The following is an 11,784-nucleotide window of genomic DNA, read 5'->3' as shown; positions in this document are numbered from 1 at the left end:
GTGCATTTTGAGACTGTTTCAGTCATTAAAAAATAAATAAAAAAAAAAAGGAAAAAAAAAAAGTGTTCAGATGCCTTCGGACACACTCAAACATCTTTACTGCTTCACAAATTATCAGGCGTTACCAGGTAAATTACTTTTTTACCACCATCTCATATGCAGTAAACATAATTCTAGGTTTCACAAGATGCCCAAACTGGCATGATTAACTGACATTCCAAAATAACCAAAAAGGCAGAAACATAATTGCTCTAGAAGACCAATGAAGAATGTAGAGACTGAGCCACAGGACATTCAGAATGCGATACTTTTTTGGCCACTGAAAATATTTTCACCGAAACCTTGGAATTGTTCACGTGAAGGGACTGGTACCAATTTATTAAAGGATTCCAGAGTATAAAAAAAATAAAAAAATCGACCCAAAGCTTGTTGCATAGAATGAGGCACATTTGATAGAATGATTGAGGTTTGCTAAAAAAATCATTTTTATTTTAATTGTTAAATGTGTAGCTGCCGTTCATCCTGAATTTAACAAACCACTGACCTAAATGATCCCAGGCAGGTGGTTTCATGCAACCACAGACCTATCAGATGAAAAGGAGTCCCTGGCCAAAGATATGGGTCTGGACCGATTGTGCTTCCAATTGGTGCTCTCAGAATACCTAGGCTGGTCTAGCCTTCTCCATTCAGTCAAGAACATTCTCTAAGGGCGTTTCTCTAAACTTCCCCTAGAAAAGGGTCTATTACAGCTGCAATGAGAATTTAAATATTAAAGCAAAACTCCAGGCAGAATTTTTTAAATGAACCCTTGCAGAGGGGCAACCCCCTACTCAGCTGTTTGAATAAGTACAACTTTTTTTAAGCAGCTAGACAAAAAACAAGTGTAACCGCACTGCAAGGGTTAGGAACACTAGCCTGGAGTTCTTCTTTAAGTGGGACAGTTACGAATGAGAACACCAGTTTTCTGTAGAAAAATATAACCTACTGCAGGCATCATTACTATCCTTGCAGTTGTAGCATTAGAGTTAATGAATATGAGTTTACTTGAATGCATGTTACAAGGATCTGCAAAAAAAAGGAACCACATTACAACTTTTGCAGCACTGATCATAGTTTATTATGTAAAGCAACAGCAACATTTTCCTGGTTTATGAGCTCTCGATTTTGAACATGACCAGGCAGCAGTAAAAAGGCACTTATAATACACAGGCTGAACCATTAGAATAAAGCTCTTCTGAAATGAGCACCCTAAATAGGCAGTGATACAAAAAATGTATTTCAAAAACCACTTGACCAATACAGTTGTGTACAGGTGTGTGCAGAATAACAGTTCATATAGATGGTGCAGTACAGACAGTTCTCCAGTTACATTTTATATCTTCTAGATATACAAGTATAAAAAAATACTTGTAAAAATGTGATTCATATTAATGATTAATACATTTGGTCCTTAACTACTTTCCTTTCCCCAAAACAGCCAGTGGTTTCTGCCCTTCGCATACTAATCTTAAAGAAAGCAAGAATAAATGCATCCAGTCAGAAATGGCAATAAGCAAAACTGTAAGGCAGCAAAAGATGGAAAGACTGAGATTCAGAAGAACAGTCAAGATCAAAAAGTGATACAGTGCTTAAAGTCTACAGATCCATTCTGGCTGCCACAATAGAAAGTGCACAGACATATTGCCTAAAATTGTGAAACCGCTGTAACCACAAGCCATGATCCCATATTGACATAAATGAATCTGATGAAAGTTATGGCTTTGGTATCTTACGGAAGACATAGTTTCTTTCAGTTCAATAAAGGCTCCATTTTCCATTTTACCCCCAATGACAGAGAAAAAAAAATTCCCCTTTAACAGGCTTTGAATATTATGGCAAATTCTAAATGACTGAGCAATTCTCCTGGATAAGATAAGGACAAGATGAAATGTGCTAGGGAACTTCTTAGTCAGTAGATTTTGTATCTCCATCTGCCTTCCCATCCAAATCGTCATCAGAAGCTTCATCAACACCCTTTCTTCCAACACGTCTCGTAACAAATGGTACATCACCAACTCCACGTCTGTGCCAAGAGAGGAAAAACATGACTAAATCTAATGCAATTTAACAGAAATCCTCCAACTCATCTGCAATTAATGTTCAGTCTGTAAGATGAACAGCTTTTATACAAGGACTAAACCTCATGCGATATCCTTATCCAGCCTACGTCTTAACAGGACCATTGTAATCTAACCAGGGGTGTGGAATTCCTATCGCCCGACGCCTAGGACATGCAATTTCGGGTCCCGGGCGAATAGTTTTTTTTTTTTCCATTTAGCCCTGCTCCGGACAAGCAGAGCTTAATGTACAGCGTGGGGCCGCTGCTCGTTTTCATACAAGTGATCTAATTAGATCACTAGTATGAAAGGATCAGCGGCTATTGTGTCTGGTCACCGCCGCTGAGACCACGGCACATGAGCTCACCATAGAGCCCAAAGAACGGACATTCTTCGCCTGCTATGTGTAATCACAGAGACCGTGGCGCTTTGATCACAGCGCCACCTGTCTCAGGAACTGCACAGAACATAAGTTCTGTGTTGGAGGGCAGGTTCCATAGAGACAACCTGTCACCTCCAATCACATAGGAGTTTTTAAGCCCTATGTGATAGGAATAAAATTAAGTGGGAGAAAAAATTGTAAATTAAAAACATAAGTGATGCATTGGACATTGTGCGTTGAGTGCTGCCACCATTCCACTGTGTGCCATATTGTGGTAGCCAGGCAGCAGCACTCTCCTTCACGCACAGTGTGCATTAAAGGAGAACTATAGGGTCAGTGTTTTTCTCCATAGTTCCCCTAAGGGTCACAGGAGGACATAAACTAGCATCCTTCCATGACCCAAAGCTCAGTATACCGCGAGCTACAGCTCACTATATACTGAGACTGCCGCAGCAGACACGGATCCTGACATCACTGTCGAGATCCACCCAGCTGCATGATTGACAGCGTGCTCTGACTATCTAGAGGCAGAGCAAGCCGTACCCGCCCCCCCCCCGTCCGTTCCGCCAGTCAGTGCTGGAGGTGCGGGGAGGGGGAAAAACCCCGCAGGGAGCCGTGAGTGACAGTCACCTCTGCAGGGACAGGATCAAGAAGTGAGCGAGCGACAGTATGTGTTTACTCACCTCCTGATCTATAGAGCCGACCTGTGACAGTTTCATTGTCACAGGTCGGCTCGAACGATGAGGCTGTCGGCCCGGCCCCCCCCGGCCCCCCCCCCCCCCAGCTATACTTACTTTTCGGTGAACAGTCCTTACCCTCCGACTGTACAGTCCAGCCCTATGAATTTTGCTGGCAAATTGCAAGCACTCATTGGTCAGCTGACCAATGAGAAGCACTATTTAGCACAGTCAAATACAGTTTTGAATAGGGATGCACCAATACAGAATATTTGGGCAAGTACTTGTACTCGCCCAAATGCTCCGATACCTTCCCCAATACTGAAACTTCTGCTCAGCGGAGGAGCGGCAGTGCCGTAAGGGAACATGGAGCCAGCTTCCCGTGCAATCAGGAAGCGGGGCAACAACTTATTAACCACTCCGGTTTCCTGATTGGCTGGGAAGCCGGCTTCCTGGCCAATCACGATCAAGCCGGCCAAACATGGCGTCGGCTTCCCTGGCAATCAGGAAGCTGGGTAGCATGTAATTACCTGCTGCCCAGTTTCCTGATTGCATGGAGCAGGCTTCCGAGGCAAACAATCATTGCTCGTGCTCGATACCCAAAAACCTATATTGGTGCATCTCTAGTTTTGATTAAAACTATTTTTTTGTATTGGGACAAGTAGATTGTCATGAGGGACAATTAGATTGTCATGAGGGACAAGTAGATTGTCATGAGGGACAAGTAGATTGTCATGAGGGACAAGTAGATTGTCATGAGGGACAAGTAGATTGTCATGAGGGACAAGTAGATTCGGCCCCCGTATTGAAAAATACTGAAGCTTGTGAAACTGTAGCTTCCTGGCCTTCATGCCAGCAATTGGTCTCAGTTCTGATGCAGCATTGGTTCAGATAAATCTGCAAGGTATCCCCAGAGTAGCTGTCCTGACGTCAATGGCAGTCATATGTAAATTGGAAGCCAGATGCAGAACTGTCACAGAGAGATCCAATACAGTTGATTAACTTAGAAAACGCTTGCTGGCCAACTTGAAACTTCCATGATTTCCAATATCTGTCCTAAATCTAGCAGCTGCTGCTGATTGGGGGGGGGGGGGTTTGACCCCTTCCAATTTCAAGTAAGAGACATTCTTCCATCTGCTTAGTATCCTTAGGAGTTATAGCCTCTATGAAGCTGGCCTTCAGTTTTCTATGTGTGCAATTCTCCTGTACACATCGGTCTAACCTTAGATTGCTCATTACCAAGCTGTCCCCCTCGATGGACGATAAAGGAAATTTGTCATCCAACATCAAAAGACTGATAACATTTACCTGGCCAACTATAAGGAATACAGCGTCAATGAACTAATAGTCTGGAGACAAAGTCTGCTGTAGCTTTTGGGTACAGCAGAGTTGGTGTGCAGTGATCTTGTTGCAATGACTCACAGGGAGGGGGTCAGCTGATTTACAAATCAGACCCCATTCTCAGAGTTTCCTGTGGAGTAAACTTTCAATTTGTAGGACTCAGGCCTACTAAAAAGTAAGTGAAAATGATTAAGAAAGCCATCAATGCGAGTCATGAAAATGTACACAATCACTGCACCTCTACATTACCTCAATAAATGCTAATCAGTTACAAAGCCAGCTTTGTGGGCTTCTAGGCAATGACTTACCGAAGCTTGCTCTTGAGGGTGTTAACCTCCCGATTCATGGCTTCTGCTGTCTCTGTAGCATCCTCCAGTTCACGTTGCAGTTTGCGGCGCATTGCATTGGCACGTTGTGCTTCTTCTTCTGCCTCCTCGACCTGGCGCTTCAACTGTTTCATTCGAACATTGTTCTTTTCAGCCTGGTAGCAGGATAAGCATTTTTTAATACGGTTCAAGGATTAAACGGTTTACCACAGGATAGTTAGAATGTGTTGTTTCTTTACCTGATCTTTAAATTGCTCTGCGTTGCGCCTTTCATCCTCCACCTGCATGACAACATCCTTTAGTTTTTTCTCTGTACGGCGCACCTGTTTGCTTGCATTCTGTCTCTCCCTGTAATGGACACAAACATGGGATTCTTCACAATGAAACCGATCATATTCAACCTCATCTATTAAAGTGTCACACAGCAGCATGTGTTAGTTACAACTGGTAGATCACCCACGTGTGCATTGTACATACTTTGTCTCTGTATCCAGCTGTTCCTCCAGTTGTGCTATCTTTGCCTCCAATGCAGTAATTGAAGCTTTAAACTTGGATTTAACAGATCCTTCCAACTCCTGCAGCTTTGTTTTCAACTCCTTATTCTGGCGATCCATTTGCTGGCGAGCATTTTCATTTTTCTGAGCATTACTGCGCTCTGCATTCAGATCAGTGTTCAATTGATCAATCTTAAAGATCAATAGATAAAAATAAGTACTGCCTGGAAAATGTCATGTGCCAGGAATACAATATTAAAAACATCATCTCTAGGAGGTTTACTAATGTGAGGGAGTAACTAACTAGGGCATTTACATCCATATTCATAACATTTAATGTTACGGCGTTTATATACATTTCAACAGTACTATAAAAAAAAAAACAAAAAAAAAAACCTATAAATTGTCAGCAAGAAGGGAAATATGTACAAAAGCAAGCAACTACAACCTGAAGTGTTGCTTTCCTCAGTCTGTCATTCACAAGTTCTGTGTTGCCCTGTTCCTCCTCCAGCTCTTCTTCAAGTTGTGCAATGCGAGAGTCCAAACGTCTCTTTTCTTCTATAGCTAGGGCACTAGAATAGCAGACATGGATAAAACACAACACATGTCAAAACAATTAACAAAAGCAAGCTGCTTGCTTACATGCTAAACACCCAAAGGAACATGATTACATGCAATAAGTGTAACACATTACATTTTAGACCCTTTTAAATGTACTTGTGGTGTGCAAGATTGACCAGTAAATACCATTATTTTGTATGCAGAAAAGTGACGGGGGAGGGGGTTTGGTGTAAACAGGACAACAGACACTCCAGGGACAGTCCATGAGGTTGGAGCAGAGGTGAGTGCTGACCTCTGGGGGCACTGGGATCAGGCAACTACAAGTCAACTGCAAGACATAAATAAGTCTTGCAGTATAGGGATAGCCCCACTGTAAGGGTAGTTTTTTTTTTGTTTTTCATTTTCACACTCACAGGTTTTAATTTCCCATGTCTTAAAAAGAAAGAACAGTAAAATTTCACTTAGTTTGACAACTGATAATTTTAAGTAAATTATAATGAAGCACTTTTTACCATTTGTCCTGCTGGGACACAATTTATGAATGAAATTGAGGCCATTTTCAAATATATTACACATGTTCTTTACTGCTCATTGATGCAATTAGCTACTGTAACTACAGACAACTACAAGCATCCATTTTTGTGTACATTAGCACTGAGGGGAAAAAAACCCCCTTGTTTCTGCCGATCAGTACAGCATTAACTTGTGATAACAATTCTAGTATTTGGATTGTTGCTTCAAGGAGCTATATGTAAATACCCTGTGCTGGGCATTTGGGACTGCAGTTCATGTATTTTGTGTCTACAAACAAAAATCACCAGGCATGTGTACTTCAAAATGGCATTTGTTCTTATAGGTTCCTCCCCATGGCATTTAATGGCCCTGTTAAAGTGTATATACTTATGGCACAGATTATTTGCACTCCTACCCTTTGCCACTGCTGTTTGCAATCTCATCCGCAAGCTCATCTCTCTCCTGCTGGGCTTGGCGTTTGACACGCTCAGCAGCAGCAAGTTCCTACAAAACAAATGAAATGGGACGAGTTAGCGGTATCAGGAATGTATCCACTTTATCAAGGTAACATATTTGCTGGAAATCCAGGGCATAGCACATTATACCTCACATGCAAGTTTATATACAGGCAGTTTATCTTGGTGGTGGAAGTGGTTACTTTGTGTCACCATTGTTAAACATGTAAAACATTTTGGAATTTTCCACATAATCTACTTATCTATGAGATAAAGGGTATACTTTACGCAAGTTAAAATATGACAAATGAGAGCTAAAATTTGCAGTTGTGCAAAGTCACTAACCTAATTATGTAAAGATTTATAGAGATGCATTACCTCCTGCATATGGATCATCTCTGCTTCCAGACTCTTAAGTTTCTTCTCATTTTCTTTGGCCTGACCCAAAATGTCATCTCTGGATGCTCTTGTGTCCTCCAATTCTCTCTGGTAATCCTTCATCTGTGCCTGTGGTAAATATAGGGTTACAATTAACACTTTTTTTTTACAGAGTTGTAGTTATCCTCCTTGAAAATCCAGTTTACAGTTGGGGTGAGTTTCTTCTCTTGAAATGCTGTCTTTTCTTTGTGCTGCACATGTCTACTGCAGCCAAACATCTTTGATGCATCATTTCACAGCACCTTGTTCCAAAAGATCTGGTCTTTGCCTATATGATCAACAGCAACCATAGTCTTGCTTTAATGTTTTTAGACAAAGGCTTTTTCCTTGCGCATCTTCTAAGCAGAATAAACTCTGATTGTAGATGCATGCACTTTGACACCCATTAACTTGCAGGTCCCTTATTTAAATTTTGGTGTTCTTGGAGACTTCGAGGCAGTCAGCCAGCTCTTGGGCTGAATTTGCTGGGCCAGCCAGTCCTGGACAAACAAGTGGTTTTTGAAACCTACATCACTTGTAGATTTTCTTTATAGGGGAATGATTTCACAATTGGTGATCTTTTTAAATGCCTTGCAAGACTCCTAGGCACCCCTAACCTTTTTGAGTTTGAAAACTCTTTTTATCCTGGCATGACAACACCACACAATTCATTAACAAAGAGAACAGACCTTTGATATCTGAAGTTTAAATAAGTCAAGTTCCACCTCCATACTCCAAGAATGTTCTAATCATTGGCACCTAATCTGGAACACCTGAATCCAAACTTATGGAATTGTAGTGGTAATAAATGTGGGAGTACTTCATTTTTACACCGAGAACTAAAACCAAACCATCCAAGAATAATAAACACTTATTATATCCTGTACAGTAAACATACTGGGGGGATTTATCAAAACTGGAGCAGTTGCCCATGGCAACCAATCAGCATCTTTCTTCAGTTAGCTCAGGTAAGATATGAAAATGAGAGAGAGATGCTGATGGGCTGCAGTGCAAATCTGCTCCAGTTTTGATAACTCACTGTGTGTGAGATATGTAATGGAAAAATATTTTGTCACAAGATAAACTAGTAACTTCCTAATAAGATTATATTCCTTCCTGACTGGAGTTCAGATTTAAAAAATAAAAATGTAAAGATGAGTCGAGTATAAATTGCCAACAAAGTTTACAGACAAGCTAAGATTTCTGTACTTTCATAAATGCCCTTAATGCTTCTCAAATGCCTGAGTATTATTGTACCTGCAGTTTACGGAGCTGCTTGATTGCGTCTTCTCTATTTTTGTTTGCAGAGTCAATCTGTCCTTCCAGGTCTTTCAAATCCATCTCAAGCTTCTTTCGAGCCGCTACTGCCAATGAGCGTTGCTTCCTTTCATCTTCAAGTTCGACCTCCATTTCTTTCACCTGCAGTACAAAATAAAGTTAGAAGCCGTATGAATGTTTTAGGTTTAATATATTGCGGTGTCTACTGATTACCCCAAACAGACTTTACAGAAAAGTAGGCTTGAAGACTTAATAGAAGTATATTTCTAGAAAATCCCAAATGTGTAGAAAGTGTTAATTATATATTGTACATTTATACATTTCATCAGAAACTGAACAACAAATTCAACTAACATGTGAAAGAACCTGTGAAAGAACCCACCTGTCTAACTAGTTGTTTCTTTTTGTCTTCACTCATTTCATCTCGCCCTTGCAAATCCCTCTCAAACTGAGCCTTCATTGCTTGCAAGTTAACTTCCAGGCGAAGCTTAGCATCTTCTGTTGCCTGTAACTCATCTTCAAGTTCTTCCAACTGAGTCTTCATCTCTTCTACTTGCTGTTCTAAGGCCCTCTTGGACTTTTCTAGTTCATGTACCTAGGGAAAATTGATAGTAAAGTAAATTAAAAAAAACAACAAAAAAAATTGTATTTTATACATAAATGCACAAACAAGACAGTGCACACCTCAAGCTTTGTGACCTTTGGTATATAAAACAAGTATGAAATGCAATCAATTTTGATTCACTCAAAAATTAGTTACATTTGTGAGAAAACCTATTTCAAAATTCATGATCTTGGGTTATACATTTTAAAGACCAACTTACGCTTTTCCCAACATCATCCTTGGAGCTGACCAAATCCTCCATCTCTGTACGCAGCTGTTTGTTAACTCTTTCCAATTCAGTTTTAAGCTCCAGAGCCTCCTCCAAGGCGCGAGCCAAGGACAGGGCTTTGGTCTCTTTCTCACGAGCCTCTGCTTCTGCACGGTCACGTTCTTCTGCATATTTCAAAGAAACAGTCTTCTCCTCACCAAGCAACTGTTACAAATTAAAGCATAAAGTAAATCATTTGGTTTCATTAGTGAAGTACACAGATTATGTGGAAAAATTTTCTATTGTCACTTCTTTATAAATTCAAAACCAAATTGTTACAATAATTGAAGGTATCTTATTACTCTAAAGCTCATCCGAAACAGTCACCTAGTTTTGAATGTGGGTCAACGTGAGGGCACACTTTGGGACAACCACTCTACAGCTGGTAGCTTGTTTTAACCCATTGACTGCTATTACCTATATCATACATCTGGCAGTCAAAGGATTATCACTGAAAGGTTCGACTGCAGTTGATTTTTCTTTACTATAGATAATACAGCAGAGATGCATAGGTTTTATAAATTCTACATATTTTCATTGTTTGAAGAATAGTGTCTATTTTAGGGAGGAAACCATTCTGAAGGATATAGCAGTTGTGTAATGCACTGACAGCAAACATTAGTTCTTCCGCACTGTGCCAAGTTCCAGTTTAACTTTTGATTAATATTTAATTCTACCTGATCAAACTTCTTTTGCTTCTTCTCCAGGTTGGACACAATCTGGCGCTGGTGATCGAGATCCACAGCAAGATCATCCAGCTCCTGCTGAAGTCTAGTCTTTGTCTTCTCGAGCTTGTCATAAGCAGCTGCCTTCTCCTCAAAGTGTTGATTAGTAGCTTCAAGATCTTTCTGCAGTTTCTTCTTCAACTCTTCAACAGACTCTAAGGAGCCAACGCTGTCTTCCATTCGCTTTTTCATCTCCACTATCTAAATAGAAAGACAAGGACAGTTTTATATTGCAACAGTACATGCTCTGCCCCTGTAATGAATCACCCTGAATGAATCAACCAGGCAGGTTGTTTCTCAGTTTTCTTTCACAATATACAATCAGTATACAAATGGAAGACAGCTCTAGAAGCGTTAATATGATGCCCCTTTTATTACATTGCCATCATGTTATGTTTACATTTACAGTTTCAGAGTAGAACTTTCCATGCATGCAGCATATCCCTTGCAGCAATGTTTGCAGGCAAAATAGAACAAATCCCTACTGCATTATAAATTCTTAGAACACACCTGAGATTGCAGTGTTAAAACTTGCTTTGACAGGTTTTTCTTTGCTTCCTCCTCCTCTTCTAATTGCTCCAGGAAGCCATTTTTCTCATCTTCCATTTGCTTGAGTTTTGCGCTAAAGCTCAGTTTCTGACGTGTCTCTTCTTGTAAGAGTTCCTAGATCAAATAAAAAGATTACAGATAACATTTGAGGACTCAGACAAAATATTTGGCTGTTTCTGGAAAACCCAACAGGCTCTAAAAATTATTTTAATTTTACAGTCATGTACTTGCTAACAAAATAGAAAGAAGACTATTTATGGCAGGTGCCAAACTCAAAATTAACCCTTTCGCTGCCAAGCCCTCTAGAACATTTTTCAAATCAGCTGGCCAAGCCATTTTTGAATTTTCTGCAATTTTTTCCTATTGATTTGATTTTCAACTGCTGCGTTGCTAGCGTTTGTAAAAGACCCCCCAAACCATATATTTTCTGAAAGTGCAGGTCTGGTAGAATAAAAAGATTGTGATACTAAATTTGTAGGCCCTGCGATAATTGCGCAAATGTTTCTCAAATTATTAAACCGATAAAAATACACAATTGTTAAAACACACCAAAATCAGTATCCGCGCACAAAAAAATTATTTTCTGACTAAATCTAAAAGATAAAACTGTATTGAGTTAATAAAATATTAGCAAATTTGTAATTGAATTTGTAATTGCGCCTTTTTGCGAAAAGGTAAAAAAATGAAGGTATGCAAAACTGTAAATAATTGACTTATGTAAAAAATTGTTTTGGTGTTTGTGTTGTGATAAAATGATACAGGTGTATATTTAATTGCAACACAAGGTATCACAACACATGGCAATGCGTCACAAAGCTTTGCCGTGCGCTGCCAGTTAATTTAATGGTTTTTTTAAAAGAAAAATAAATAAAATCGATCATGCACTGTGATGCGTTCTAACAACGCACTGCAGCACATGGTGTGCACCACAATATGTGTGCGTTATGTGGGGGAGGGAGGGGTTGTGCTTTTTTTTAATAAGTTTTTTTTTTTTACAAATTTTTTAAAAATTTTATTTTGTTTTACATTTTTTAAACATTTGTTATTTATTTTTTTAATAATTTTGTATTTTTTTTTTTTTAACTGTTGGGGGGGCTA

General features: G+C 39.7%; 1 protein-coding gene across 1 annotated transcript in view; it reads right to left on the bottom strand.

Moving 5' to 3' along the window:
- Positions 1-1,093: 1,093 nt before the first annotated feature.
- The window catches only part of MYH9 (myosin heavy chain 9), a 62,221-nt gene continuing 51,530 nt past the window's right edge, over positions 1,094-11,784 (bottom strand). Inside the window, exons 29-40 of the mRNA XM_018564705.1 lie at positions 10,648-10,800; positions 10,090-10,338; positions 9,365-9,577; positions 8,923-9,135; positions 8,520-8,681; positions 7,224-7,352; positions 6,806-6,894; positions 5,765-5,888; positions 5,300-5,508; positions 5,062-5,170; positions 4,805-4,977; positions 1,094-2,062 (exon numbers count right to left, since the gene is read on the bottom strand). Coding sequence (XP_018420207.1) covers positions 1,945-2,062; positions 4,805-4,977; positions 5,062-5,170; positions 5,300-5,508; positions 5,765-5,888; positions 6,806-6,894; positions 7,224-7,352; positions 8,520-8,681; positions 8,923-9,135; positions 9,365-9,577; positions 10,090-10,338; positions 10,648-10,800 — 1,941 coding nt within the window. The 3' untranslated portion in view covers positions 1,094-1,944. The remainder of the gene's footprint in view (positions 2,063-4,804; positions 4,978-5,061; positions 5,171-5,299; positions 5,509-5,764; positions 5,889-6,805; positions 6,895-7,223; positions 7,353-8,519; positions 8,682-8,922; positions 9,136-9,364; positions 9,578-10,089; positions 10,339-10,647; positions 10,801-11,784) is intronic.

This window comes from Nanorana parkeri, unplaced genomic scaffold (assembly GCF_000935625.1).
Source record: "Nanorana parkeri isolate BGI_ZX_2015 unplaced genomic scaffold, ASM93562v1 scaffold774, whole genome shotgun sequence".
NCBI classification, from domain to species: domain Eukaryota; kingdom Metazoa; phylum Chordata; class Amphibia; order Anura; family Dicroglossidae; genus Nanorana; species Nanorana parkeri.
This window is presented reverse-complemented; position numbering and strand designations above follow the sequence as displayed.